The sequence below is a fragment of the Rhyacophila brunnea genome, unplaced genomic scaffold (assembly GCF_057557595.1).
Source record: "Rhyacophila brunnea isolate RB1 unplaced genomic scaffold, BYU_Rbru_1.0 scaffold_18, whole genome shotgun sequence".
Lineage (NCBI taxonomy): Eukaryota > Metazoa > Arthropoda > Insecta > Trichoptera > Rhyacophilidae > Rhyacophila > Rhyacophila brunnea.
Window position 1 is genome coordinate 25533850 of NW_028232837.1, and position 27821 is coordinate 25561670.

Sequence of the window (27821 nt, forward strand, 5' to 3'; positions counted from 1 at the left end):
TTGAAAAAGACTAAACGATGTGAGAATACTCGACCGTTTATATTTAACGATACTACGACATCGCAATTTAGCGAGGAGGTGAATCGTAAAATGGCATCACTATACGTAGACCCCAGCGACAATGTCGAAACAACATGGAATAAGTTGAAGGAAGCCACCTTATGCGCGATGGAGAAAGTCCAGAAACTCAATAACAATAAGGAACATACAAAACGTCGCAAGATCTGGATATCTGATGAAACATGGGAGGCCATACAAACAAGAGCCGATCTTAGAAATAAGGGCCTTAATTCAACTATACAATATGCAAGGTACTCTGAACAAAACAGAGTTGTTCAGCGACTCTGTCGGCGGGATAAGAATCTTTTACTCAGAAATAAGTGTGAAGACATCGAAACCCATGCTGTCAGAGTAGAAACTCGCGATCTTTTCCAAAAAGTGAAAGAAATTACAGGGGATCTCAAGAAAATGAACTGGGCCATCGAGGAAGAGGACGGCACACTACTTATGGAGTTGGATAGGGTCACGGCAAGGTGGAAAACAAATTGTGAAGCCCTATACAGAGATAGAGAAGAGGATGATGAGGTGGTTGACGTACGTATCGATGAGCAAGAACCTGAAATACTTTTTAGTGAAGTGATAGAGGCGATAAAGAGACTAAAAACCCACAAGTCACTAGGTGGCGATGGCATAGCTGCAGAAGCCTTAAAAAAAGTCAATGATGACGGAAAAAGAATCAAACATCAATTATGCAACATGATCTGGAAAAGTGGTGTATGGCCCAAGCACTGGACAGAGTCAATTTTGGTCCCCCTGCACAAAAAAGGTTCCTCACGTAAATGTGAAAACTATCGAACAATCTCACTTATTCCACATGCAAGAAAGATCTTATTACATATAATCAGCAGACGTCTGAAGAATTTCATCGACCGACAAATACCCAAGGAATAAGCAGATTTGTTATGGGCAAGGGAACTCGAGAGCAAATTCTGAACATCAGACAACTAATTAAAAAATGCAAAGAGTTTAATACCCCTATGTGTTATGCTTTATTGACTATCAGAAGGCATTCGACTGCGTAAGATGTAACTGTATGTGGAAGGTACTTCTGGAAATGGGAGTTCCATCACACCTTACCTGTCTCATCAAAAACTTATATAACAATAGCTACACAAAGGTAAGAGTAAATAGTGCGTTTTCTGAGAGTTTCCGAACCGAGAAGGGAGTTCGTCAGGGTTGTGTTTTATCTCCCCAGTTATTCAATATATATAGAGAACATATAATGTGAAGAGCCCTAGATCATTGGCAAGGCGGAATAACAAGTGGTGGCCAGAAAATAAATAACTTAAGATTCGCAGATGATACCACACTAATCGCTGCTGATGAAAGAGAGCTCACAGAGCTGCTACACCGGGTAGAGGAAGAGAGTCGCAAATACGGCCTCCTTATTAATAGGAATAAGACCAAGTTAATGGTTGTTGATCGGGCCAACCTTCTACCAACACCAAGTACACTCCATAACCTCGAAACAGTCGACGAGTTTGTATATATTGGATCAACCATCAGTGGAAAGGGCGGATGCGAAGCGGAAATAAGAAGGCGCACAAAGATTGCAAACAATGTGATGACACGCCTTACCACTATATGGAAGGATCGGGGAATTTCGATTGCCACAAAAATGATGTTCGTGCAAACATTAGTGTTCTCGATATTTCTATACGGAGTCGAGTCGTGGACCCTGAAGGCAAGAGAACGGAAGGCAATTGATGCCTTTGAGATGTGGTGTTGGCGCCGAATGCTTCGCATTTCTTGGACGGAGCACAGGACGAACCAGTCAATCATCCAGAGACTGAAGATAAAGGAACGGCTCTCGACGATATGTCTGAGAAGAATTCTGCAGTTTTTTGGACATATTGTCAGGCGCGGACCGGACAACCTAGAGAGACTGGTAGTTTTGGGTAGCCTCCAGGGAAGGCGAAGTAGAGGAAGAGCGTCTGCGCGATGGAGCGACCAAGTAAAAGAGCTGACTGGGGGCACCATCCATTATGCCCTGAGAGAAGCGGAAGATCGAGAAGGATGGAAAGTCTTGGTCGCTCAAAGGATGGCGAAATTTAAATGTGGTCACGATCCTCAGCCATGAGTGCACGACCAAGAAGAGAGAAGCTGCGAGAAAATACGGCATCCACGATCTACAATTATTATTGCTCATGTTTACAAAAGTAGAGAAGACAGTTTTAGCAGAAGTACAATATCACCCAAAGAGATTGAAACATCTTTGGCAGAACATTTGCATACGTTGGAAAAGCATGTCTCACAAAAAAAGTAGTCCTCGAATTAATTGGACAGTAAAAAAAAATAATATTAACACACCGTTTAAAAACGAGCTACCCGGACACAATTGGTTAGGGTATCGATAGGCTTCATTAAAGGAAATAAGTTATCATTTAAATATGATGGTTACTTAAACCCTGACGGCTAAAATTATTAAACATGGAACATACTTTGCCCACTGATTCTCTGAATTTAAGTTGTCCAAATTCGAAGGAAAATAAAATAAAATGCGGGGCACGGGCCACACATCATTCCCGAAGCGCCGTTCGCGGCCGACTGAAGCCACTCCGGCCCACGCCCCGCTGCTTTCGTGACTTTATTATTTTGTTTTCGTTACCACTGCCAGTGCGATGTTTTCGTTACGAATCCGCCCGGGCGGTCAAGACAGAAGCATGTTCCATGCTAAAAAAAGCAAGCAGTAGAATATGTTCGCAAAAAGTTTGCGATCCTTTTGTAATCAATTGGTACTATAACTTGTCTTATTAAACAGTACAATCATCAACCTGAATTCAATAGATTGTCCACAAAGGATATTATATAATGTTGACATAACAAGTTTTTCCCATGATCCTTCAAAAAGTAAACTCGTTAGTTGCACCGGATTTCCGTCAACTAGGATAAGTTAGTTAATAAAAATACATCTTTTTGTTTCGGGACATCACTATCGCTTCATACATATATTTTATTTATGAAGCGATAGTGATGTTATATTTTAGCCCATTTTTGTTGAAATTATATACTGTAGTTTTAATTCAAGACTCAATACCCATTAAATGAAATATTACCTTTTTATGCATGTAATAGGTTATGGTTTTGAACTACTTTTGGAATAAAGATCAATTTAGATACACTTACCCCAATATTGGGGTAAGTGTAACAAACTGACTAGTGACCAGAAAATATTAAAATGTCATATTATAGGAATACATACAGTGGGTTCCTTATGTACCTATTAATTGTAATGCTTTTGTAGATCCTATGCTAAAGTATTAACTGTTTAAAACACCCCTATTCATCATGAACCAGGTTGAAATTCATCTCATTGAATTATATGTCATACTTACCCCTACTCACCTTATTTCAAAAATAAAAAACCATTGTTTGGATTATCCGTGTTTTTCATTTACCATGCCGCCACTCCCCACCATTAATTACCCCGGATAATCGGGAGTCCACAACAATAACAAATACAATAACAGGTGGACACAATTATACTATTGTTAATAGTAAGTACCTAGGTATCACAATATACAGTGGAGTGACAAATCATAATATTATGTAAGTAGGTAATGATATGAATACATACAAAAAAAAGTTGGTAGGTAGGTACTTACCTCATCATCATCATCAGGGGCGCAACAACCCGGTGTGGGTCCTGGCCTCCTCCAACAGCTCCCTCCGCCTGTCCCTATCCAGTGTGGCCGCTTTCCAATTTGGTACCCGGCAGTCACTGGCAGCTCCATCCAACCAGCGAATCTTTGGCCTATCTCTTCTTCTACGTCCTATTGGATTGCTGGGCATCACTCTCTTTGCCGGTTCATTGTCATTCATACGGTGCACATGACCTAGCCATCGCAGTCTCCCAATCATAATTGATTGAACTGCGCCAAAATTTAATAAATTTCAATAATTGACATATTTTTTGGGTTTTGTTAGCCTGTAAATATTATTTAACAATATTTTATCATTGTTATTTGCAAATATTTTTACCTGTTCATTTTTTGTACCCTATGAAGAAAATAAAATTAAAAAAATTAATCATACATATTAGTTTTATTTCGTAGTTCTGGTCTCAAAATGGTTAAGTCATTAGTAAAAGTATGTTGAAGTGCAAATCAGCCACTACCACAAACATTCAATAACATAAGCGCCACTTTGAAAAGATGAGATGCAAAAAAATAATTGTTTTTTTGCAGTAACAGAACTTAAATTGCTTGATTTTGAATTGCAAATCTAAGAACAAATCTAATAGGATGTGAATACAATTGAAAAACACTAAAAAAAGTGTAAATGGGACATTAAAATCGTTTTTTTTTAATACTGAACAATTTGCATTTGTGGATAGTGTATGCTTGTATACCCCTCACTTGATCCCTCTAATTATTTTGTAGTTTTCCAGAGTCGAGCCACCAGATAAAAAGGAATTTTATAACGATTGTCTTAATAGAGATTCCATGAATTAATAATATTATAATTCAAAATAAATCATTACAAATCCATCAGTCTTCAATCTTTTTGAAAGATAGGTACCTAGTATGTTATTTGCATTTTTCGATGTGGTACAATGTCACCCCTTTTTACTGTTATAATTTTATTATTTTATAATAGAAACCGTAGCATCGAACGATAGTTTATTAGTTTTATTGAAAACATTTCATTTATTTGTTTATTTCAAGATGTTTTAATCACATGATTAAAACAAAATGTTGTTTATTAATTTATGCTGTTTTACGATAATCTGCTCACTGCTCGGCGAAATGTAGTTACCGCGAGTGGCCGTAACTAGTCGCTGTCAGCGCTGCAGTCGGTAAATGGACGTTTAGTGTAGTGTTTGTCAAGGCAGTGCCGTTGTGTGTTTACTGTGTCAATTTTCGTATAATATCCTCCTGATCAAAAGTTTTAAGCATTTTAGAGGTAGATGAAGGTATGTTGTATCCAAAAACTCATTCCCGACCTCTCAATGTTCTTATAAGACCCTCAAATTCGATTTCCCAAACCATCACAAAACACTGTTGTATCGAGTCAGCTGTACGGTTTCGGTGGATACGCACTTTTCTGTTGCTCTTAGCATTCTATATTTCACTGGAAATAAACACACTAAATGTCTACGTAGATACCACAATAGTTTATGTGGTCAAAAGTTGACATCTTATTTTCCCGCACAAGCGTCGGGTGGCCACTGCGTCAAGTCAGAGGTTATGGGAATGCTCCACATTTTCTCCTTGACTTGTTTTTACCCTATTTTTAAATAAAAATTGTATAAAACGTACCTAAATAGGTTACCGCACGAGCAGGGCACGACATTCACCCTCCCTTATCTCATATTTTTCTTTATTATATCAATTTATGTCCTTAACCTTTTCCCCCCAGGTCAATGGTCTCTGATTATGAAGCCTCAGGCCATACTCTAGTTTGTTTTTCTTCAGTTTTTATGGTAATAAACCATCATTCACGCTTAAATAACCATTGTTTCGTGACATATAAAAGATATTTTCAATACATAGCAAGCAAAACATTCAGCTCGGTTTGTTTATTTGTTTACTTAATGTACATGTCAGAACTTGAGGTTATGCAAATTTAAACAGTCTCTTTTTATGTTTAAACAGCTATAATTACACACGTCACATCTTTTAATTGCAATGAGTCTATTTACAATCATATTTCACGTTTTAATTGGGATTAAAATACATTAAATTGTGACCTTTTTGCCATGTCAGAATAATAAAAATGTTTACATTGATTGAAGAATTATAACCATTAAGACTTGTTCCTTCAACTGTTCACTGATACTAATTGATGTCACATAAGACCCTAAGCACCATAAACTCTAAATGAAACCAATTTTGTTAATAAAATTATCCAATGACTTTTTTTACATATATTTTGACCAATGAGCAATTCCCCTAAATTCATTGACAGACTGCACTGTCAACTACATAAGTATGAATTGTTTGACTTCTTACATTTTGTACCTATAATAAATCCTATCCAGCTCATTGCCATTTCATCAGCTTGACAATCCATCATACCTACCTATTATAAGAAAAGAAAGATAGAAAAATATATAATATACCTACATACAGTACTCAATCAGTAAGTAATCCGCCACCCCAAAAACCAAACAAGTGTCCATTAGTGAAAGCGGCGGATTATAGTGCATATATACAAAATATGATCAAAATTAAAATAGGTATTTCGTAAAAATAGTTTTTTTGAGAAATTTGTACAAAGTACCAAATTACGCTTTTATTTATATTCAAAATCAAGTATTTACTAAATTATACTATTTATAAACTAAGTTTATACACTAAATATTAAATAGTAAATCACTTGACACAGCCACTTGTTCAGTGAGGCAGATACCTATTCTTGAATGGATTAGAATTCCTGGCTTTCAAAAGCTTCAGTTTGTGTGTCCCGGTTGCATTGGAGCACGGCATAATTATTGTGATGTGGTCCTTGGGCACTCTCCTTCCTGGTACATTACTTTATTCGCGATGAATGTGCGTTTTACGAAAGAGAAGTTTCCAAAATAAACCTGTCTCATCAGCGTTGTATACTTGTACGCGGCGGACTACTGAATTTGACAATCGAATATTGGCGAATTATAGAGCTCGATTTTGTGCTTTCAACTAGTAAAAATAACGGCAGATTATAGTAATTATCGGATAATCGAGCGGTGGATTCTTGAGAGTGTACTGTACATATAATTAATTACATTCTTTTTAACACTACAACAGGTCATGAGGCTCAATGATAGCAATGTAGTTAGTAATAGAAGTGAAACAATCAAACACCCAGATTTGAAAAAATCACTTAAATATATTTTGACTTCACACCGGGTTCCGGAGCTCCCGGATGAAAGGCCAACACTTCACGCACATACTCTTGTCTACCTCCTTTTCCATTTGTATCTTTTGTGGACTATCTACGTTTTGCCTAAGATGTACCTTGAATGCCATTTTGTGCTACTACTTATTTTTGGATCTCTTACATTGACGCACACGTTGGTCTGACACTTTACGATCAATGGACAGTTTGATAATGCATGATATCTTATACATACCTTTGTATTCACATTCGTCTGAGATAGACGTAGTTGTTGATCCACATAAATTTCAGTGGCATTGATGAGGAGCATTTTAGGGTCAGCCAATTAGTTCATCAATACTTTTGCCTTCTTGTTATCTTTAAATTTACTTTGCGGCTGCTATTTATAAGCTACTGCATCCTTTCCTATCCTAATGGCCTTCATAGACTCTCATCCATCAGCTCCAGGGCTGATTCCCGGTGACATCGAAATACATTATGTGATTTACTCAAAGCCTGGGTATTTTTATGATTGCTTCACTGCTACTACTACATAACTATTTCACCATTATAAGTATCATGGTTACGGACGGCTTAGTGGCGATCTGTGTAACTACAAATCCTGCACTTTCAGGTATATATATATATATATGCCGTGACATATATACAGCCCTATGAAATCGAGGACGCCACGACAGATTGGTTGTAGAATACTTTTAGGTTTTGGAAAATTGTGAGATATTTGCTGCTAATGGATATTCCTCTTTTATCCCAGTCTAATTTTCTGAATAGATATTTCAGTAATTAATTTGTATGAGATCGTATTGCCCCACTGTGAGTACTTTGCCATTAGGAAAACTTACTTGAACGATCTCAAATTAACTCTTTGAAGGAATGGCATTTCGGTATGATTTTCAAGTAAATTTTTACGAAATGTTTGACACTATTATAAATATTATTGAGAATAATTATTATTGCACAAAAATTTGTGTTGTACAAGCAAAGCGACCTAATTTAATTAAAAATAATAATAAAGAAATTACTAAGTGCAATATCTGCATCTTTTATTAAATTTAAGAAAGTTGCTTTTTTTTCAAATATTGCCAATTTCGTATTATGGGTTACTTATTGTTATTTTATAAATTGTGTTCATGTATGTATACTAAATTAAGGCAAAAATAGCCCAGTAGGTCAAAGTATACCCACTCAACAAGAAATGAGGTAGAATCAAATGTTTTGAAACATTGTTTTTGTAACGCTGTTGAAACTGTGTTATTTTGTTTACACTGTATTTTTATTGTATTGCCAATGTCTCATTGTATCCGATTTAAACTTGAATATTTTGACTGCTTCAATGAAACTAAAAATGTGGACATATTATACCATTCGAGAGGTTTTCAGATTTTTACACTAAATTACTGTTTTTTCTTCCTTCAGCTGTTAGGAAAAAAAATATATTAAACTACTTACTTAATTCATTTGTTTAAAGAGCAATACACTTAATAATACAGAAATAATAATATTATAATATCGTCACTGTTCTGGCAGAAGACACTAATTTGAAAAAATGACATATTGAGTTAGTTATACCAAAATGTTCCTTATTTCAAACTTTACCGTCTGGAAACCTTCTTAATAAATAAACAGTCTTTATTTTAAAGTCATCCTTTTTACGATTACTTAATAAACTCACATGATAGACCATTTCAAACATTTTAAGAACTTCAAAGTCAAATTACTCAAAACTAGTATTCTCCAGTTAGTGTGTTCTGCCAGAGCAAAGACGGTATAATATGCATGAGAAGTATTAATAGATACCTAAACCTTTAAAATAAATGGAGAAAGCAGATGTAAAAACAGTAAAAATTTAACAGTAGATTGTTACAATGGTATAAAAAGTGACCTGTTTTAGTCCTTGGATGGGAACATTCGTAAATTACCCCATATTGGGTAAACATATTTTATCAAAAATGAAATAACACCTATTTTCTGTGAGTGATAATGAAATGCTGGAATGCCTCAGTTCAATCTGGTTTATTAATTTTTGTCAATGGCGATTGGCAACACTTTTGCAAATAATAAAGACTGATCGTTGACGTGATTGCAGGTACTAGCATGTCCCGCAACAAAGACAAATACGAGGCGGTCAACCGGCGGGCGTACAGCATCATGTCGGAGGGGGAGCGGGCGGGGGGCAAGCGCTCGGCGTGGAGCGCCCTGGAGGTGACGGGCGGGGTGCGCAGCCTGGCGGCCCCCCTCTGGCAGCTGGCTCACCTCACGGCGCTCTACCTTAACGACAACTGCCTGCAGCGCCTGCCGCCCGACATTGCGCGCCTCAACTCCCTCCGCACCCTCGACGTCTCCAGCAACAAGCTGCGCAGTCTACCCGCCGAACTCGGTGACCTCATACAGCTCAGGTGATACATCATAAATTCTCCGGAACATATCCATCTACAGATGACTTGACAGTCTTGGGATGAAATAATTTAATAATAAGAGAAATACCACGTTGAGTCATCAGCGAAATACAATTATTTATATTTAAGCCCGATTTGATTCAACTATCGGTGTGAAAGATTGTGTCGAAGACTTTACGTAACTATGGTTGCTGTGTCAATACTGTCAGTTTGACATTTGCCGCTATAGTGACAGTCACCTGATTTTATTCACTATTCGAAAAATAATATGTTAGTGAGTACAATCAGCGACTTGTTATCCAAATACTATTTCCAATAGCTTCCACTAAAATATGTAGGAAGACTGTTTAGTGTGCCAAACTAACCAATAGATATTTTTTTGTTTTAAATACTTATATTTTTTAACATTAGCAAGAGCCACACAACATAATATGCTATGAACAATTCTAAAAAAACGTCGAGACGATCGATTCGGTACCAGAATCGCTATGTGTAATTGCTTTTTAAGGCTGACAACTGCTCTCGGAAATCGGCGTGAGGCGTTGGGTCTACGAATCTACCCATGTAATCAGGACATACTTTGTATGTAAATAATTTGGAATAGTTTTCGGAACATATCTACATATTTGAAGAAATTCTTGAAATAAACTTGGACCAAATGCGAATTGAACACATATAAATCGCATTAGGGTCGAGACCTTTACCAATTAAGCCACCTGTTGATCTTTATTAACAAATACATAGCTGAGGTATTATTCATTTCATCAATTGCATCCAATTTTTATAATTATAAACCAACATAATAATAATAATATTACTTCTAGAAAAATTAGAGAATTATACAGAATTTTGGGGCGGATATGAGCAAGAAGAAGAAGAAGAGAAACATACATATTATTAGAAAAAATCTTGTCCAAGGTACTAATTTATCAAATTTATTAAATCAAATCAATATTGGTGACCATTTTTTGTGATTTTTTTAATCAATGTATTGATTCGTAAACAACAGTGTCAGGATCACTTGAAATTTTAATCTAAAGATACTTGCATTTGCTAATAATTATTTTAATAATCATGCGCCTATGTTCAATAAAGAATGCTACATTTTTAAATCTTATGAATTAAGCATTCATTACATAAAAATGATATATGAAAGTATCTAAAAGTCAGTCATATTTTTCCTTTATTAATTCTTTTTATTTTTTTCATTGACGCTACAATCTGATGTGCATGTTGGGCACCTCACAAAGAGGTTTCTAAACAGATTTTTTTTAATGAGAAATAGATGTCGGCCACTAATTGCTCCCGTCTATTGGGTCAATACTCTGGGACCAAATGCACATTGAAAAGTGACATGTGAATTTTCCAGACACGGGATTCGAACCCTGTGTCCCACATCATCATAATCAGACATGTACCCTGAGTCCACTAAATTGCACGCAGACGTAATGCTCTTTAGTCTGGATGCAGTGAGATAACTGCAATATATAATCTGAAATAATTATCCAGTATGAGTATATTGTAATAAAATTAGTCGTAGATAAATAAACCGCTGCATATTGATTGGTTATAGCTCAGCAACCGATGTATGTGTAGTATTCGACCCCTATCGTTTACTTGCAAAGACGTGTAATCTGTTAAGTAACTAGGTAATGTAATTTACAAACTCCAGCTATCACGTTGTTCGTACAATGACAAATTATGACGGTACAAGTGAATTTTAAACAAACTACTTCTACTTAATATTGACAATATTATGTTAACATACTTACCTAATTAAAATTTTAAACATTACAAAATTAAAAACAATTGTTATATCGTAATAAAATTAAATTTCAAATATTAGGTATGACTCGGCAACCCAAGTACATATTGGTTGTTTTGTATCTAACGTTGCGGTCTCACGACAGTTGAACGTCGGCCTATAATGCTTCAAATACATTATGAAGCACGTCGCGTACTGTCATGGCGACAAATTTAGTCTATGGCAGGGGGGGGCAAACTTTTTGGATGGAGGGCCAAATTCAAGAATTCAAAATGAGTGGCGGGCCGCAAGTAAAATACCATTTTTAGATATACACTATTTATTATCACGAAAAATAAACATTACAAAAAAATTAATTAGAAGAACGAAACTGTTTTTTTTAACATTTTTTAAATTCAGGTGTTAATTTTGTAGTTGATATTCTCAAAACTGCTTGTAAATGGGCATCGGAGATATTTGATCGTAAAGAATTTTTATTGAGGTTCATGATCGAAAATGTTTGTTCACATATATAGGTTGATCCAAAAATAACGAACATTTTTCTTGCATAATCTTTAAGTTGGTCGAATTTGTCTGAATTAAGGGCTTTGTAAAATTTGGAGATTTCTTCACGACGATGCAGTTCTCTTAAATCAGTGTCACACTGCAGATCAATAATCTTAAGTTGTAGCTCTGTCGGTACACCATGCCCCCCACATCTTGACGCGGGCCCCAAAGCCAGGGTCTTGGGCGGGCCCCCTACCTATCGCTATGGTTAAAGGCAGTCTGACGCTCTCCAGTATTGTTTTTCAAATGGTGTTCGAGGTCAAATAAAATTCAGTGTAATTTAGCGATTTTTTAACACAGTATTTCTCAACACGTCCCAACAACTATATGTTTTAAAATGGTAATAAGTTAGAAGTAAGCTAGCGCCGCAGGCGACTTTTTTTGCTATTAGAGCAAAATTAAGATGTGTGTTTATCTCATTTATCTGGTCGACCCGTCACGCTGGGCCCCCCCTGAGCCCGGGCCCCTAGGCTAGAGCCCTGTCAGCTGCCCCCTTGTGGGGGCCATGCGGTACACTATCAATATCTATTGAAAATGGATTGCGTACTATTGCTAAACTTGTCTCAATTTTTTGGAAGTCACCAAATCTTTGTGAAAAATCGTCTTTCAGAGCTTTAATAATTTTACCATATTATTCAAATTTATATTCTGGTATATTCAGCAACTTCAAAGTTGGAAAGCGGTCCACGTTATTATTCGATATTTGTCGAAGGATTAACTTGAGTTTTAATTGAAATCCAATCAAACTTTTTACCATATCATGGGCATATATTTTTTTTCCTTGCAACGCGGAGTTAAAAGTATTTAAATATGTCACGATGTTCAACGTCGAAAATATTGGTTACATAGTGTGAGACGAGACGCAAGGAAGACGTACCTACTGAGATAACACATTTACGAAACAACAAATTCTTCAAATTTTAATCTATTTATTGTCAATATTTCTTAAAAAATTATAAAAAAGTTATTCGTAATCAGAAGTACAATTAAAAAGAATTTTTCCATAGAAGGAACACGGTGTAGGATTTTTTTACCTACCGAATGTTATTCAAAACTCAAAACCGCCAAATGGGGACTTACGCGGTGTTGTTTCTTAAAAGACGATAATAATTTGCATTGACTTTATTGCTTGCGCGACTACTGGGCGACCAGGTGTGGCATGCTCCATATAACTGCATGCATCGGTCTGGTCTCGGCGACTGGTCTCGAGACCAGAGTCGCCTGGTGTGGCTCGGCTCTAAGTGTCAACTGGCTTCGATATTATTTGTTTTCTAGCTTTCTAACTTCTACTTTGTTAGCCCAGTTAATTAAATTAAATTCTGAAAACGGTGTTAATCTCGTTTGTAGTCTGATGAAATTTTCATTTGTCATCCTCCGAAAAGGCAAAGTTATCATTTGAGTGTGGAAAGAAATTGAAGACAAGTCATGTGTATTCAACCAATTTTATAAATAAATTTTTGAAATATTATTCTGTAAAACACTGGTGGCCACACATGAGAACCACTGTTCTAGAATAAGTTCTGTGGAGTTCTGGATTATTGTTTGTTTGTATATCATTGTGATTCTTTTGGGAATATTATGGCAGTGGTTTCCCATTGGGTTTTGCACTGCGTTGCACCACACCTTTTACAGTGTGACACGAGACATACTGCTACCCACTGCTACCCACTGCTAAGATTTAGTTTTATTGAGCTTTAACTCTTCAACCATGATCTGCCACAAAGCAGTAGTACATGTTGATGGTCTATGGGAGGTATTTTATTTCTCTCATACCGGTCATTTCTGACGAAGTTTCTATTTATCATCCGGGGCGGATTCTCTATGAGCTACAGGTTCCCCTGAGAGTTGTAATTAATAAACTGAGAAAAACTAGCCACTGTTGGGGACAATTGTAAAGTTTGCATTTTTATTATCTTACTGTGATTGGATACTACCATTTTATTTGTAATACATAATGTTAATGGGTCAAAGATTTATTTAAATAAAATAAGCCATAAAATATAAGATTAGTGCTTGTTGTTTATTGAATGTTTTATTAGCAAGATGATATTATTACACTAAAGGTCAATCAAATTGATTTGTTTTTGTTATTTAATAAGTGTTTTTGTCAAAAAATTTACTAATAATTTGTTTGTCTGTTTGCATGCATGCAAGATAGGAAATTCAAATCAATTTTAAACTGTACCAATAAATAAATCGACACTATTCTGACTTATGTCACCCATCATAGAGCCGAAGATAAATAACGCATTGCGTCGTGGGTTACGGGTTCGTTGAGTGAATATCTAACAATCAATCGTCATGAAATATATCGTAAGATACTCCACAGTATCGACGTCCATTTATACATACTCTTCCATCCTGTGATTTACGTATTACATATTAAGAATTGTTAGTTTAATAGAAATAATAATTGCAATAGTCGAAATATCAATTAAATAGACTGCGGCAAGTTTAACGTGAAGCGTGGCCGTTTCGAGACCTACAATACTGACAATCCTTTCATAATACACCGCAGCGCCACGATGGCGGCCATGACACTTCAACTTATAATTTTCGCACTCTACTTAATCCGTATTCGTTTAATAACAATCAGGACGAGTTTCGCCCACTCAAAGGGATATTGTTCTGATCATTATTAAATTATTACATTGTAGTACTAGAAACGTTGATTGCTGACCAATAGTTTTCATGTCGTTGTAGAAACCTTCCATTATACCTACTTATTATAAAAAAACTGTATATAAATGTTTATTTGGATGAACCATTCATTGTATGGAGCGACAAAAACCTTGTTACTATGCGAGTTCGTTTCCTCGTAATTCTATATACTATTACATGAAATTTTTGAGTAAACTATTTTTTTATTTAATGAATGTGTTCCGCTCCATACATATATTTTTTCAAAAATATATTTCTTATATCGACTGCATAATCTGCAAACCAGCTAACTGCACTTTTCACCAAAATGAGATTTTGATGGCATTTTCTTATAAAGCATGTTTTCTATGCTCACACAAAATTTCAGATTCGTAAACTTATAAATAAATGCATTATCGTTCTTCACACGAAACAGCCAACTGCAAATATGGATAGACGCTGCATAAATTGCTCTTTATATAAATATTGTTAAATTATTAAGTTTTTTCTCCGGTTAGCCAGTTTGCAGGTTAAGCAGTTGATATGTATGTTTCTGAGAGCAAACCTGAGTTTTTATTTCCCTGAACAGTTTCAAAAATAGTTCTTTTGCAGTATTGCAGTTACACCGATGATATAAATTCTTTTATTTCGAATACTATGTCTTTCCACCATGAGTTGGCAGTTACCACCATTAAAGTAGTCAATTTATTCATTGGTTACTTACTATTATAATAATTAACAATACAATTAAACATAATATATATACATGGTATTTAAACCACACAATTTAATAGCATCTGAGGTGTGTGTTGTCATTTACATAATTTGTAGTCTGCATCTATGTAGCCAGATTTTCTCACCTTGGTGTTGAACTGACCTACTCTAATTTCAAAGATATTGGCCTAAGTGACATTAAGCTATGCTGAACATTACGTCGTAATCGGCGACTTAGTGGAAGTGAGAAATACAACTGATATGTTTATTATTAGAATGTCTTAGTTAAGCCTAACTTAACATTGTCATCTCTACGTTTGGCCATTGGATATTTACCATACAATTTGGTGTAATAAACAAATATTTTTAAATACGCCTGGCATAGGTCAGTTCACCTGTAATGTCAGTATAGTTTATTTCTTTTTAAAAATGTCTGCTTTATTAAAATGAACAAAAGACAATCTACTCAAATATCATTTCTCACTCAGATTGAATGAATCATCAATGAGTTTGCTCTAGTATTATTATTGTTATTATTTTTTTTAAATATAAATAATAACACCTGTAAGTTAAGTACCCAGTGCAAATTTACACTGCAACATAAATCAGATTTCTCCTGTGCTTTGTGATTTATTTTTGATCCATATTTGTTCACCTGAAACCAATGACATTATTAATAGACAACGCACTCAGTACAGTAGCTAGCAAGTAAATTTGCGCATAGCGACATTCGCACATGTATAGGTAGACGTCACGCAATTTCCATTATGCGATATCACGCATAGGGAATTTATAGCAATATCACCTTTATTGTAATGGCATTAGAACAGTGTTTCTAGTGTCAATGTTAATTTGAGCGACCCCGTTCGAACCGAACCATTCGGCAGACCCGACAAAAAGCACCGGGAATTTATAGCAATATCACCTTTATTGTAATGGCGTTAGAACAGATTATGCCATTCGGCAGACTCTACAAAAAAGTGAGTGTTATTTTTTTTCCAGATGCTTCGTCCATATTAATGTCATTGCCTGAAACGGACTATTATATTCCTTTGTAAAATGAATACTTACGTTTCATTCAATCTCTTTGAAATATAATAGAATTTCTCTTGCAATTCAGCTGTTTTGAATTTATATTGTAATTATAAATATATCGCCTTATAGATATAATAATAACAAAGCAAACTTAATTGCACGATAGTGAGGGTTTTTCAACATATGAACAGGCCAGAGACCAACGCCCTCATATAGGAACGCTACCTCTGAAATGGATTGATCCTAGTATGTGCTCAGTAAAATTGTCGATGAATGCATTATGATCTTATTTGGAATTCAGGTGATTCTAGGTTTGCAATCTTTGAAAATATTTGAAAGTGAAATTGAATTAAAACTTGAGGTGCAGTGGTTTGGAGAACTAATAGCACGCAATACATTGGTAATTCTCACATCGCAACACTAACACCGAGGTCGTGTCTCAAGTAATAGTTGTCGGTCTCTAAGGCTAATGACTAAATTACCTATGTTTTATTTTACATTGCATCATTTTGTCAAAAAATGCAAGATGTCAACAGAATTTTAAATTTACGCAGAGTCTATTCCATGAATTGTTAGTTTGCAGAAGTTGCAAAAATGACTTCTGAACAGTTAGCGAAGCATTGACCATTTCGAAACATGGTTGACTTTTATCGAAACCAAAACATTCAGATTATGATGTAAATAGCTATAACTGCGTGCAAAAGGACAGACCGCATTGATTATTTTACATACATACCGGTCAAGTATACTGAAACATAATTTTAAGAATATTTAGATGATTAATCACAAAAATGATGTACACCATACCTACAAAATATTTAAACATCAATTCCAAAGATGCCGCCAATTTACAACTTACCAATTACAGTAGTGAAACAATCACAAAATCACATAATATTGTATAATATATTGTGTCTTCACCGGAAATCGAACCAAAAACCTTTGGTGTGAGAAGCCAGTGCCTTTCGTATTAGACTACGAGGGCCACCAAATGATATTCACTCTGGATAATCGTACAGATTTGATATGAAATGTCTCATCTATATTTAACAAATTATTATCAGTGAGGTTTGAAATTTTTTCTCTGCACTTATGGAAACACCTTTATGCGCATTATACAAAGCTACTTTCAGGTTTAACCTAACTCACTGCACCTTGGTGATATTGGCGATAGAGCTGCAAGAAGAGCCCAAATTACCTTACGAAGTGTCAATACTATGTTTGGGATAAAAGCCTATCCTATATTACGCTAAAAGTAAACCAATAATTAATTAATGCTGATAGCATATTAAAAATATAAATTATTATTATTAAGAATACAAGTAACTTAATTCTTAAGTATTTTCCCATTTACTAATCATAATTTTATAAAATATCAACATAATAATTTTGTTCGACTTTTAATTTCAGAGAGTTGCTATTACACCACAACTACCTTAGAGTGTTACCTTACGAACTGGGCAAGCTTTTCCACCTTCAGATCCTGGGCCTTCACGGAAACCCGCTCTCCAAGGACATCTTCTCCATCTACGGGGAGAATAACGGCACACACAAGCTGCTTACATACATGCTGGACAATCTGCAAGGTAAGTGATCTAATCTTTGTATACTACTTCATATTGTTAATCAAATAAGTAAAATATGTCCGTTTCAATTACATGCTGGATTTAAATGAGTCCATTAATATCATTTTCCTCTGACTCCCACGATTTTACTACTGCCAACAAAAGTGACCCCGAACATCGAACATGATCATAAGTAATAATATAAAATGGTTTTATGCCATAACAGACACTTTTTTTACCTTTTCACTCTGTAATTCATATGGATAAAATGATGTTTTCTGGTCATAATCTATAGGCGTTTACAGCAAGCATTGCCTTTAGGGAGTAACTGATTCAGATAAAGAAATATCTTTTTTTCTATGATTTAACCGAGGCTTTGACTGCGACTCGCTGTCATATCACCTCTTCTCTTCTAGAAGGGGATCGGCCGATCAGGTCCTCACTCCAATTCTGTTAAAGAACTTTACAATTTTGCCAAGCTCTTCCATCTTACCCACCGCCAGGGCACCTTTCAATTCGTCGACATTCTCAAAGATATCCGCAATTCGCAGCTGTACTCTGTGTCGTTCAGATTTAGGGCATTGTACTGCTATATGGGTGGTTCACAATAATTATGGATCAAGTCCATCAAATTGGCACCTGAGATATTTGGACCTATAGTTAAAACTCCTTTTGTAAAATTCATGAATATTTTCACTGTAAATACCATACTTTGATAGTACATGGATCAATTAAATTAAATAGTCGAAACATAAAGTATATTCAGGTTTTATTAATATTAGCAAATACCTCTTTATACTGCTGAAGGAACTATCAAAATGGACATGATTCACATTCAATTTGATGTCTTCTCAACACTAGTACCTATTGCCATTTATGCGAAAAATTGTAAAGCTACGATTGTGATATTAACACACAATATAGAAATCTGTTTTATCTAGCCACTAAAATAAAAAAATCGAATTTTATGAAAATTGTATTTGATCCATTATTATTGTGAAACACCCATATGTACAATGTTCCCCAAAACATCACATTCATCACAGAGCTGCGAATGTGACTTGCTCCAACGACTATCTCCATCTGGATTATCCAAAGTACCCGCTCTCCAGTTTAATACCTCAAGCATGTGGCAGTTTGTTCTGATTCCTTTTGCTTGTTGATGATTGTCCATGTCATCCTGCTAATATAACCAGCATTCTCTCCCAATCATACATGTTTGAACTGTGCTGACAAGATATAAACCATAAAGCAAATATTCGTTTGGCCCAGTTGTATCATCCCTGATAAGCCCATAGGGTGGAGAATTTTATTTCGTAAAAGTTTCTTCATCTTTTGTCTATGTCCGTCTCCTAGGTGAAACATGCACCACGCGGTGCCTCCATGTAATGCTCTTAATATTATGTTGCATGTGTGCGTAAAAAAATCCAATTGTAATAATATTACGGCTCAACTGATTTTTACAGTGTATTATATTATAATTATAGTCATCAAAAAAATCAGAATTGAGATGACATAGAGTTGCTAGATATATAAATTAAATCTAGAATCAGTCATTCTATTTTATTATTATAATTTTACAAATGAGGCCATTATTTAAAAAAATTAATAATGCGAACCAATTAAGTTTTCAATTCTCTGCTGAGAAGGAATATTGCTTACAACAATCCCTGTCGCTTGGCCAGCCTTCTTGGGTTTTCCAAGATCATGCCAGCATCCCATAGGTCTGTGGTATACACGCTGGATGATATTTAGAGGCTTTGCAAGATGGCGGACTCTGGTTGACTTAAAGAACAGGCAGGCCGGGTTGAAATTCTCTTGAGGCATCCATAGCATGTGGCCAAACTAAGTCCAACGTCACTTCTTCACTCACAATGTGATAAGAGGTTGCATGGTTTTACTTTGTGCAATGAAATTTGATCTTCAACATCCCGCTGCTTCAATTTTTTTGTTTAATCGATAATCCTTATCATGTGAAATTTTCAGTACCTGCCTTAGCATTGCACTAATGATTTTAACACATTGATCACAGTCTTATTGTGTATCGTAATCTTTTCGTTTGCTTTCTTTCATCTTAAAAGCAGTATCTGCCACATAAATCTGTTCTTGAAACTCAACCTAATGATAGTTGTCAATCCGTGTCTGCTCCTTAGTTGTTTGGCTGATATTTTGTTTACATGAGAATGTAAAATTGACTATCGAATATTGATTAGGTATGTCATGAACTCTGTACACTCAACCTCTCCGTAGGCCTCTTGCCGTTGTCCCCGGTCAAACTGAGCGTATTGTCCTACATTTATCTGCGGTCTTATTTTAGTCACAGTCACGGTGGCCGCGCGGCTTAAGCGTTGGACTATTAAGCCGTGGGTCCTGGGTCTGGCAAGTACACATATTGTTTTTCAATTTGTGTGTGTCAGGGTATGGACCTAATAGGTTGAGCGAGTGGCTGACTTCCATTTCTCGTAAAAATCAAAATCAGGATCGGAGTCGGAAAAAATAAAATATTTTAGTTATTTTTTAATAACTTCTGCACCATTTTGGATTGAAATCAATAGTAGCACATTTGAATTATTGGTGATATTACGATTTTGATTGTCCATGTATCAATGGTCTGATTTCTTGTTGGGTTCCTTAGAATTATGAACTATGATAACTATAACTATATACTTAGAGTATTTTCTCTTCTGACCTAATATGCCTGAAATTCTTGAACTGAAATATTCAACGGATCTTTGCAACGAAGACATCAGATTGATCCATTGTGGACTAGTGGACAGTATACAATTAAAGATTATTAATTTGAATAAAATTCCATGAATAAGTAAATTTTTTCTGATATTATTCTGATATTCTGTGCCGGCTAGACGTCAGCGACCTGCCTGCGCAGTATAACGATTTGCCTGCGTGGTATAAACTTTTACAGCGCTTTTCGGTGCTTCCGTTTCCCGTGCATACACGCGGGCTTCCCGATACAAACCGGTTTGCGGAGGTAAGCTTGTCGTAAAGTATGAGCGTCTAACCGACGCTTTAGAGGTTTACTCATGGAGCGATAACAGATAGTATTTATATAACTTAATTTTATTTTCGTGAAATGAAAATATGGGTAATTTAATTGTAATTTGTTTTTACTATTATTGACATGTAAAACTGGAATTAAAAGGGGTTCGATGCCTGTTTTCTTTTTAAAAATATAAAAATAAAATTATTTTACCATTAAATTAGTTTTGCTGAATTAATATGTGTATAATATAGACCTCGTTCTGACAAACTCGATAAAGTATTCATCATTCTCTGAATTGCATCTTCTTTTTGAACTACCCATTGCGTTTGCAAATTAAATTGATGAAACGATACGATGAGCCAGCTGCATTACAATTCAAGCACCCATGCAATGATAGTATAAGCAAAAACGACCACTGCGATGATCAAATTTTGATATTTCAGCCATTATGCGTAGTAAAATGCATAAAACATAGAAACAAGTTCGATGATCGTATGCGATTCACAAACGCACTAGTACAATCACTGTCATGTAATAACATTGATTCAATTTTTCCTGACAAGTAAAAATGGTATCATTTGATTGTACACATTCAATTCGGTTGTGATCATCGCATAAGTAAAATCATACCTTTACAATAATTCCATTAAGAAAAGATGGTCACAGTTATTATTTTGTTTATTTACACAATATCGAAATAGTTCTAGCGAAAAGGATAGTGTGTTTTTAAATTATCTTCAAAACAAAAACGTAAAGAAAAAATATAATAACATAACGACGATCTGTGAGAAATAAATGTACAAAATTTTGTGGCAGTAATAAAATGTATTTTTTCTAGACCCGGGATTCGAACCCCATATCCACCCAAGACATACCCACGGCTAAAATACATTTCTTGTAAAAACAAAAATCTGTTGGAACATTCTCCACTCTGTAATATATATATATATATATAAATATGATCTTTTTGCGATCGGACATTTAAAAAGAAATGTTGGTTTTTTAGTATATTTAAGAAAACTAAAAATCTAGTATCACGTCATACTGACATACTATTTTTGACAAAAGGTTTGAAACATTTATGCGGAGAAATTTTTACACATGTGTGCGTCCTCACTTTGGAGAGAACGTTGTGTAACATGACGTCTCATCACATCTCCTCACGGGGAACGACACCGATTTTCACTTGGGGTGTCTATTTTCTGTTTACAATTTTTTTATTATATTTCTTTACTACGGGTTATGGCGGATAACCTCCAGGTAAATTTTAATGATCCGTTTATTCTCCTTGTGTGTTTCACATGATTCACAACAATAATCTAATCGAAAGTGCGCCAAATTCGAATATCTGTATTATTTCAATGTTAAGTAGGTACAATGATTTTTGGCGTCGATATGGTTTTGCAAATATTTTGATATTTTCGTCATGCGCTTTAAAAACAACCCAAAATGACGCATGATGGTAACAATGCTTATGAAAACGAAATTACTTATGGTTTAATTGTTGAATATAATATGATAATACATAGTTGGTATTAATATTTATCATGGGTTGTTGATATTCTGTAGAGTGTAGGTATACAATCCATTTTTTCAGTAATTCATTTGAATGATATTTGCATCAAATGGGACATGACCTAATAATCATTACATTCAGGCGCTGTGCATCACAATTTAAGCTACGTATGCACTCACTAACCAATGATGAAATTTCCAAACATCTGAGGTGTCATATTAACTTACATTAATATTGGTGAACTTTTGTAATTTTGAATTAAACTATTAACAATAAAATTGTATTCATTAAACATTCCTTAAACTTGGTAGACATCCAGTCTGGTCTATACTGGTCATCTACTGATCCAGTCAGTAGATAGCAGTCTGGATGGTCGGAGTTGACTGGCAGGTTGAATCTTCGGTGGTTACATATTGTCATCTAGAATACTAGAGCTGCCAGTACAGATACTGGCACAGGATAGAGGGAGGTTGAGGAAGTTCTTGGAGATGGTAAGGATCCACCCTGGGTAGTTCAGTTTCCTAGACAGCGTCAGGAACTGTGCAATTTTTTATGTAACAAAGGTACTAGTATTCGGTATTAATTTTATAATTGACCCATTTTTTCAATAAAAAATGCGACATTCTTAAATCATGTGCATTATTTGGAAAAATAATAAAAAGATATTTTGTAATATATTGTTTGAAAAGGTCATTGAATAGTGTCAAACGGGCTCATTAACCCGTAACCGTTCCAGATACTGTAACCAACTCTAGGTGCGAAATAATTATTAGGTTTACGAACTAATTATTTGGCGTCCATACTGGTTACTGTATCTGCAACAGTCACAGTTACGGCTCGCTAATGAGTACCCGACATTAGAAATTTGTCTGACACTGACCAGAATACAAGATATATAAAATGATATCTTATCCTACGAATTATTCATACTTCACTATTCACTTCAGCCTCAAAGTGCAGAGTAAGTATAAAGTCATACCATTTATCTTTGTCCTTTGCATCCTGGCGTTTCAACCCTATAGTACTCCCTATTGATGCTCTGGTAACATCAGGGTAAGAAGGGTATTGTGAATATTATTTCTCAAAATTGTCGATCATGAAATGAGCAATCGGTTTGATATGTCAAAATAATAATTCTTATAACACATTGAATAACCAGATGGATGTTTAATGAAGTTTCGAATTTATTTTACAAAAGTTTTCTAAGAATCACTTGTAAAAGCCAATGGCCACCAGTGCAATATAGTCAACTGACATGCATCTTCTTGGAAATATTCTCCATCTACCAACATAATATTATTTCACAACTAAGCTGAGGATGAATCATTAAATTATGTTTTGTTTGCAACTAAATAATATAGCGCCGTGCATGGATTTACTGGCACCAATAGCGTGTAAATTCAACTATCGCGATAATAATTGTTAACATGTAAAAGTTCTGACTGTCTCGTCCATCTCATTCTTCAAGCGTAAGTGAGTCGCGTTTTTGTCGCTGTGTGGCGCTATTTGACTGGTTCGGACAGGACGTAAAAATCGGTAAACATCAAAATGCTTTGGGCGGTTTGGTTCGTTTTTTTCCCGGCAGGTTCGCCACTCGTTCTACTGTACAGGCGTACAAGTTCCAACTGTTGCGTGAAAATTCAGAAGATTCTGAATTTTTTTGATCCATGCATGCAATCTTGCAACTTGCACAATAATACGTGTTTACACGTCTTGCATTTTCTTGTTATGGCCGCGATAATACATACTGTCGGCAGTAATTCCATGCACATATAAACGATTTTTATTCAATAAATAATACATGCACAAAATTTAAGAATATTCCATTCTTTAGAGTACATATATAATTTGGAACACCTCAGAAACATACCGATTAGAAATAATATCAGAAAAGTATTTGTGCCGAACGGGACTTGAACCCATAACCATCGCAATCCTGGTACTGTTTTACTCTACCAATTAACCTATCACTCCAAAATTAATGTGTTTTTTAAACTTAGACAGTATTGATGACAGTCATTTTAAGTTTATGGACAATTATTGGTATTAATCTTGTTTCATAGATGGTGTCTGGATTTCTCTAAATTTTAGTTTTAACTTACTTAAGTACTTACTAGCAGTTATTTAATACATAATCAATTCTTCCAATGGTGGCCGTAAGCTGTCTACAATCTCTACCTAATTTTAATTTCTTATAATATTTTTGCTACATCATCAGTAGTAAAACCGTGGGTAAAAATGTGGGTCTCTGTCAACCCCGGGAAACGTCTCCTCTTTCCTTCATCTGTCGCAAGCTCCGTCCACTGTCTGAGTCTTGGTGATGCTATGTCTCTGTCTACACAGACTAACCACCCCAGTTAAGGTGTTCGAATTCTCTTCTTCCATTTTGGTCAGAGAACAACTTCTTGGGAGTTGAAGTATAATCCATGCACATTGATGTTTTAATCAACACGTATATCTGCGTATTAAGACATCCGTATTTAGGACGGTTTCTTCTCCCTCTTTCTTATGCCCGTTGAACGGAGGAGTTTGTCAATGCACCACCATACTGTAGCAACTAAGTTTGAAAGTGGATGGTATGTGTCTGTTACTTACAGAATCAAACTCAGATATGTATGGATAAAACTGCAATAAACCACATGGTTTGAAATTTGGTTTCAAATGTATGAAATTGATTTTACTGATGATTTGTGATGAATGATTTCTGATGTACGTTATGTTATTTTACCTACCCACTTGGGTTGTTAATAGCTAGTTGGGTCTAGTTAATTAATTAAATTGGTGTTCTTGATCTACATTTATGGATAATACTTTATTATGTCACTGACAACTGTAGCCAAGGCTTCAGCGAATTATAACTCAAGTTTTTTTATACCTTTCTTCTTCTTTGACCATGTCCGGTCCAAAGTTGGAGTATATGGGCACCACACTGCGCCTCCAAGAATGCATATCGCTCGTCAGTCTTCGTGCGCCTTCCCTCATATCAGCACCCCGTGGCCGAGTCAGGTCTCGAGCGTTGCTCCTTCACTCTCAAAGTTCATCATTCATCCAGTCATTCATTCTTCCCACACCTTTCTCATCAGATCAAACATCGGGTGCCAGATTGCCCTCAGGCTGTACTTGGGGAATCTTTCTCCCGGTGTTTTTTCCATCCTTGGGCATTTACACATCCGATTTAATCTCGCGTGAATTAGCGAGCAGTCAGAAATATCAGACGGTTAGGGTTCAGTGGGGGCGGGCGGTTTAGAAATGATTCTTCCAAATCTTCAGTCAGATTCTTTTGCTCCAATGGGGCCGCGAACGGTTTTGGAAGTCAGTGATCGCCTGTCGCAGTTTCGCAAGGATTTCCAGATATCGCTTCTGCTCTCTACCTCCACCTTATCTACCCATCTACCAATTTGTCTGTTTTTCTGGCGCTTGTCAAGCCGTGGATCGCTTGTTTATCATATCTTAGTCTGCCAGTCAGTCCGGCAGGTTCTATTTCCTCGTTTCTCAGGTAGAGTTGGCAATTGCCATTGATAAGGTGTGAAAATAAGCAAGTTGGTTAATTTTTATGATTTAAAAAAATATCTAGAAACCAGCACTTCATAAAAATAAGTCTTTTAACAATGTTTTTCTTAGCTCGTACTCTTATTTGTCCGGTACAAATCTTGCAATCGATTTTTAAGTAACTTTCCGACTAGCTAGACATTTGAAACTTTTAGAATATCTCAGGACACGATGCCAATGCATTTTTTAATACTTTTAGCCATCTTTAAGTAGAATTGAATTCATATTCAGTTAATTCTGTTTTGTATGAAAAGTTATTTCGACACCATTATTGGTTGCTAGGGGTCTTGGGTCCTAGCAACTAAATTATTAACATATACGTGCGTTACTATGGAAATCAATATGACATGTCAAAATGACATTTCAGTATTATTTCTATCAAGTACAAATTTTTTTGATCGTTTAAGCTAGTCAAGTCCAGTTTATATGATTCAACAAAAAATTTAAAAACGTTGCATATAAAAAGTTATTTTTATCTTGTAATTATTTAATATGGTTATGCGAGAACACGATATTATATTGATGAATAATTAATTGCTTCGAAACTTATAAACCATAAAATAATATATGGTACAAGAGGCCGGCATGTTAATTTTTAAGGAAACAATATACGTTTTTTATGAAAAATTTTAAGCTGTCTGCGTTGTCGAAAAACGTTAGAGTTGAGTTACGCCAGATGCGTATTTTGCTGGCAAAGAAAACACCAAGTTTATACCGTTGCTCTCAGGACTTTCAGTCTGGCTCGCTTTCCAATTTCGTCCCAACGTTTCTCACTTTTATACTTAGCTCGATTTAATCTTTTTTAATATTCGTATTTTTACAATAAACGAAAGTTTTTACTGATAAAAATAAAATTGACATTAGCACAAACGAAAGTGCTAAAAACGGGTTTTCATTTATCAAAATAAATGTAAAATTCTGAATCAAATCAAATCTGAATAATATAGTATCTAATTATTTATAAGTAGCACGTGCCTAATAAATTATTTATCGTAAATTGATAGCCACAGTAGAGTGGGTTCGAATCCCGTCGGATTGGTAAAATTCATGTTTTTTTTTTTTAAATCAAAATCCACGTCTTCCCTAAATAGCGGTAGGGCTAATGGCTTTATGTAGAATTATGTAGAAAAGTCAACTGCCAAATTTTTGAAGGTCTGCCTCTATATTGTGGAGAAAGCGAAGGAAAGTAAAAATTGTTTGTTAATACATTCAATGAGTATGTGTCTAACTTTTTGATCCAACCTTTTTGTTTGTAGGAATTCTTGAAACATTCTGTAAAATATCGGGAAGTCCCTACCCTAGCTGACACAATAATATATCAAGTTCGACAGGGGTAAACAAATGACAGACATTTCCACTTAACGTCTAGCTTACTTGTCGCGAATAAACATTGTAATAATTGTGAATAATATATTCTTTGTTAATTTAAAACAACTATCAAAAAATTGTCTAACCATGCTAAACTTTCAGAATGTTTTATTAATTTGTCGCTTGAAAACCTTGATTATTTTATTTTCACTCAATTATAAAACAATGGTCTTTACTTTTTTCGCACACTTTCGAAAATTTACGACTACGTATTTGTATATACGGCTGCTTTACATGTGCAGACCGTGTGCATAAATCCTAAATATGGAAGCTGCATTATATAGTTCAGATAATTTTAATAATCTGGGAATGGCCTAAACCAGGGGGGGGGGCAAACTGCGGCCCGCGGGCCGCATGTGGCCCGCCGGGTATTTTTTTGCGGCCCGCCATCATTAATTGTACTTCTGATTACGAATAACTTTTTTATAATTTTTTAAGAAATATTGACAATAGATTAAAATTTGAAGAATTTGTTGTTTCGTAAATGTGTTATCTCAGTAGGTACGTCTTCCTTGCGTCTCGTCTCACACTATGTAACCAATATTTTCGACGTTGAACATCGTGACATATTTAAATACTTTTAACTCCGCGTTGCAAGGAAAAAAAATATATGCCCATGATATGGTAAAAAGTTTGATTGGATTTCAATTAAAACTCAAGTTAATCCTTCGACAAATATCGAATAACAACGTGGACCATTTTCCAACTTTGAAGTTGCTGAATATACCAGAATATAAATTTGAATAATATGGTAAAATTATTAAAGCTCTGAATGACGATTTTTCACAAAGATTTGGTGACTTCCAAAAAATTGAGACAAGTTTAGCAATAGTACGCAATCCAT

General features: G+C 35.3%; 2 protein-coding genes and 1 long non-coding RNA gene across 3 annotated transcripts in view; 2 read left to right on the forward strand and 1 right to left on the reverse strand.

Moving 5' to 3' along the window:
• Positions 1-90: 90 nt before the first annotated feature.
• LOC147073386 (uncharacterized) lies at positions 91-951 on the forward strand. The gene has a single exon (XM_085945643.1). It carries the CDS (start codon positions 91-93, stop codon positions 949-951), a length of 861 nt encoding a protein of 286 aa, XP_085801769.1.
• Positions 952-4853: 3902 nt separating this feature from the next.
• The window catches only part of twin (CCR4-NOT transcription complex subunit 6-like twin), a 518909-nt gene continuing 495941 nt past the window's right edge, over positions 4854-27821 (forward strand). Inside the window, exons 1-3 of the mRNA XM_085945481.1 lie at positions 4854-4975; positions 8969-9278; positions 17389-17564. Of these exons, the coding sequence (XP_085801607.1) occupies positions 8977-9278; positions 17389-17564 (478 nt within the window). The 5' untranslated portion in view covers positions 4854-4975; positions 8969-8976. The remainder of the gene's footprint in view (positions 4976-8968; positions 9279-17388; positions 17565-27821) is intronic.
• The window catches only part of LOC147073388 (uncharacterized), a 151786-nt gene continuing 135583 nt past the window's right edge, over positions 11619-27821 (reverse strand). Inside the window, exons 3-4 of the long non-coding RNA XR_015070479.1 lie at positions 12094-12466; positions 11619-11715 (exon numbers count right to left, since the gene is read on the reverse strand). This is a non-coding gene — a long non-coding RNA (uncharacterized LOC147073388). The remainder of the gene's footprint in view (positions 11716-12093; positions 12467-27821) is intronic.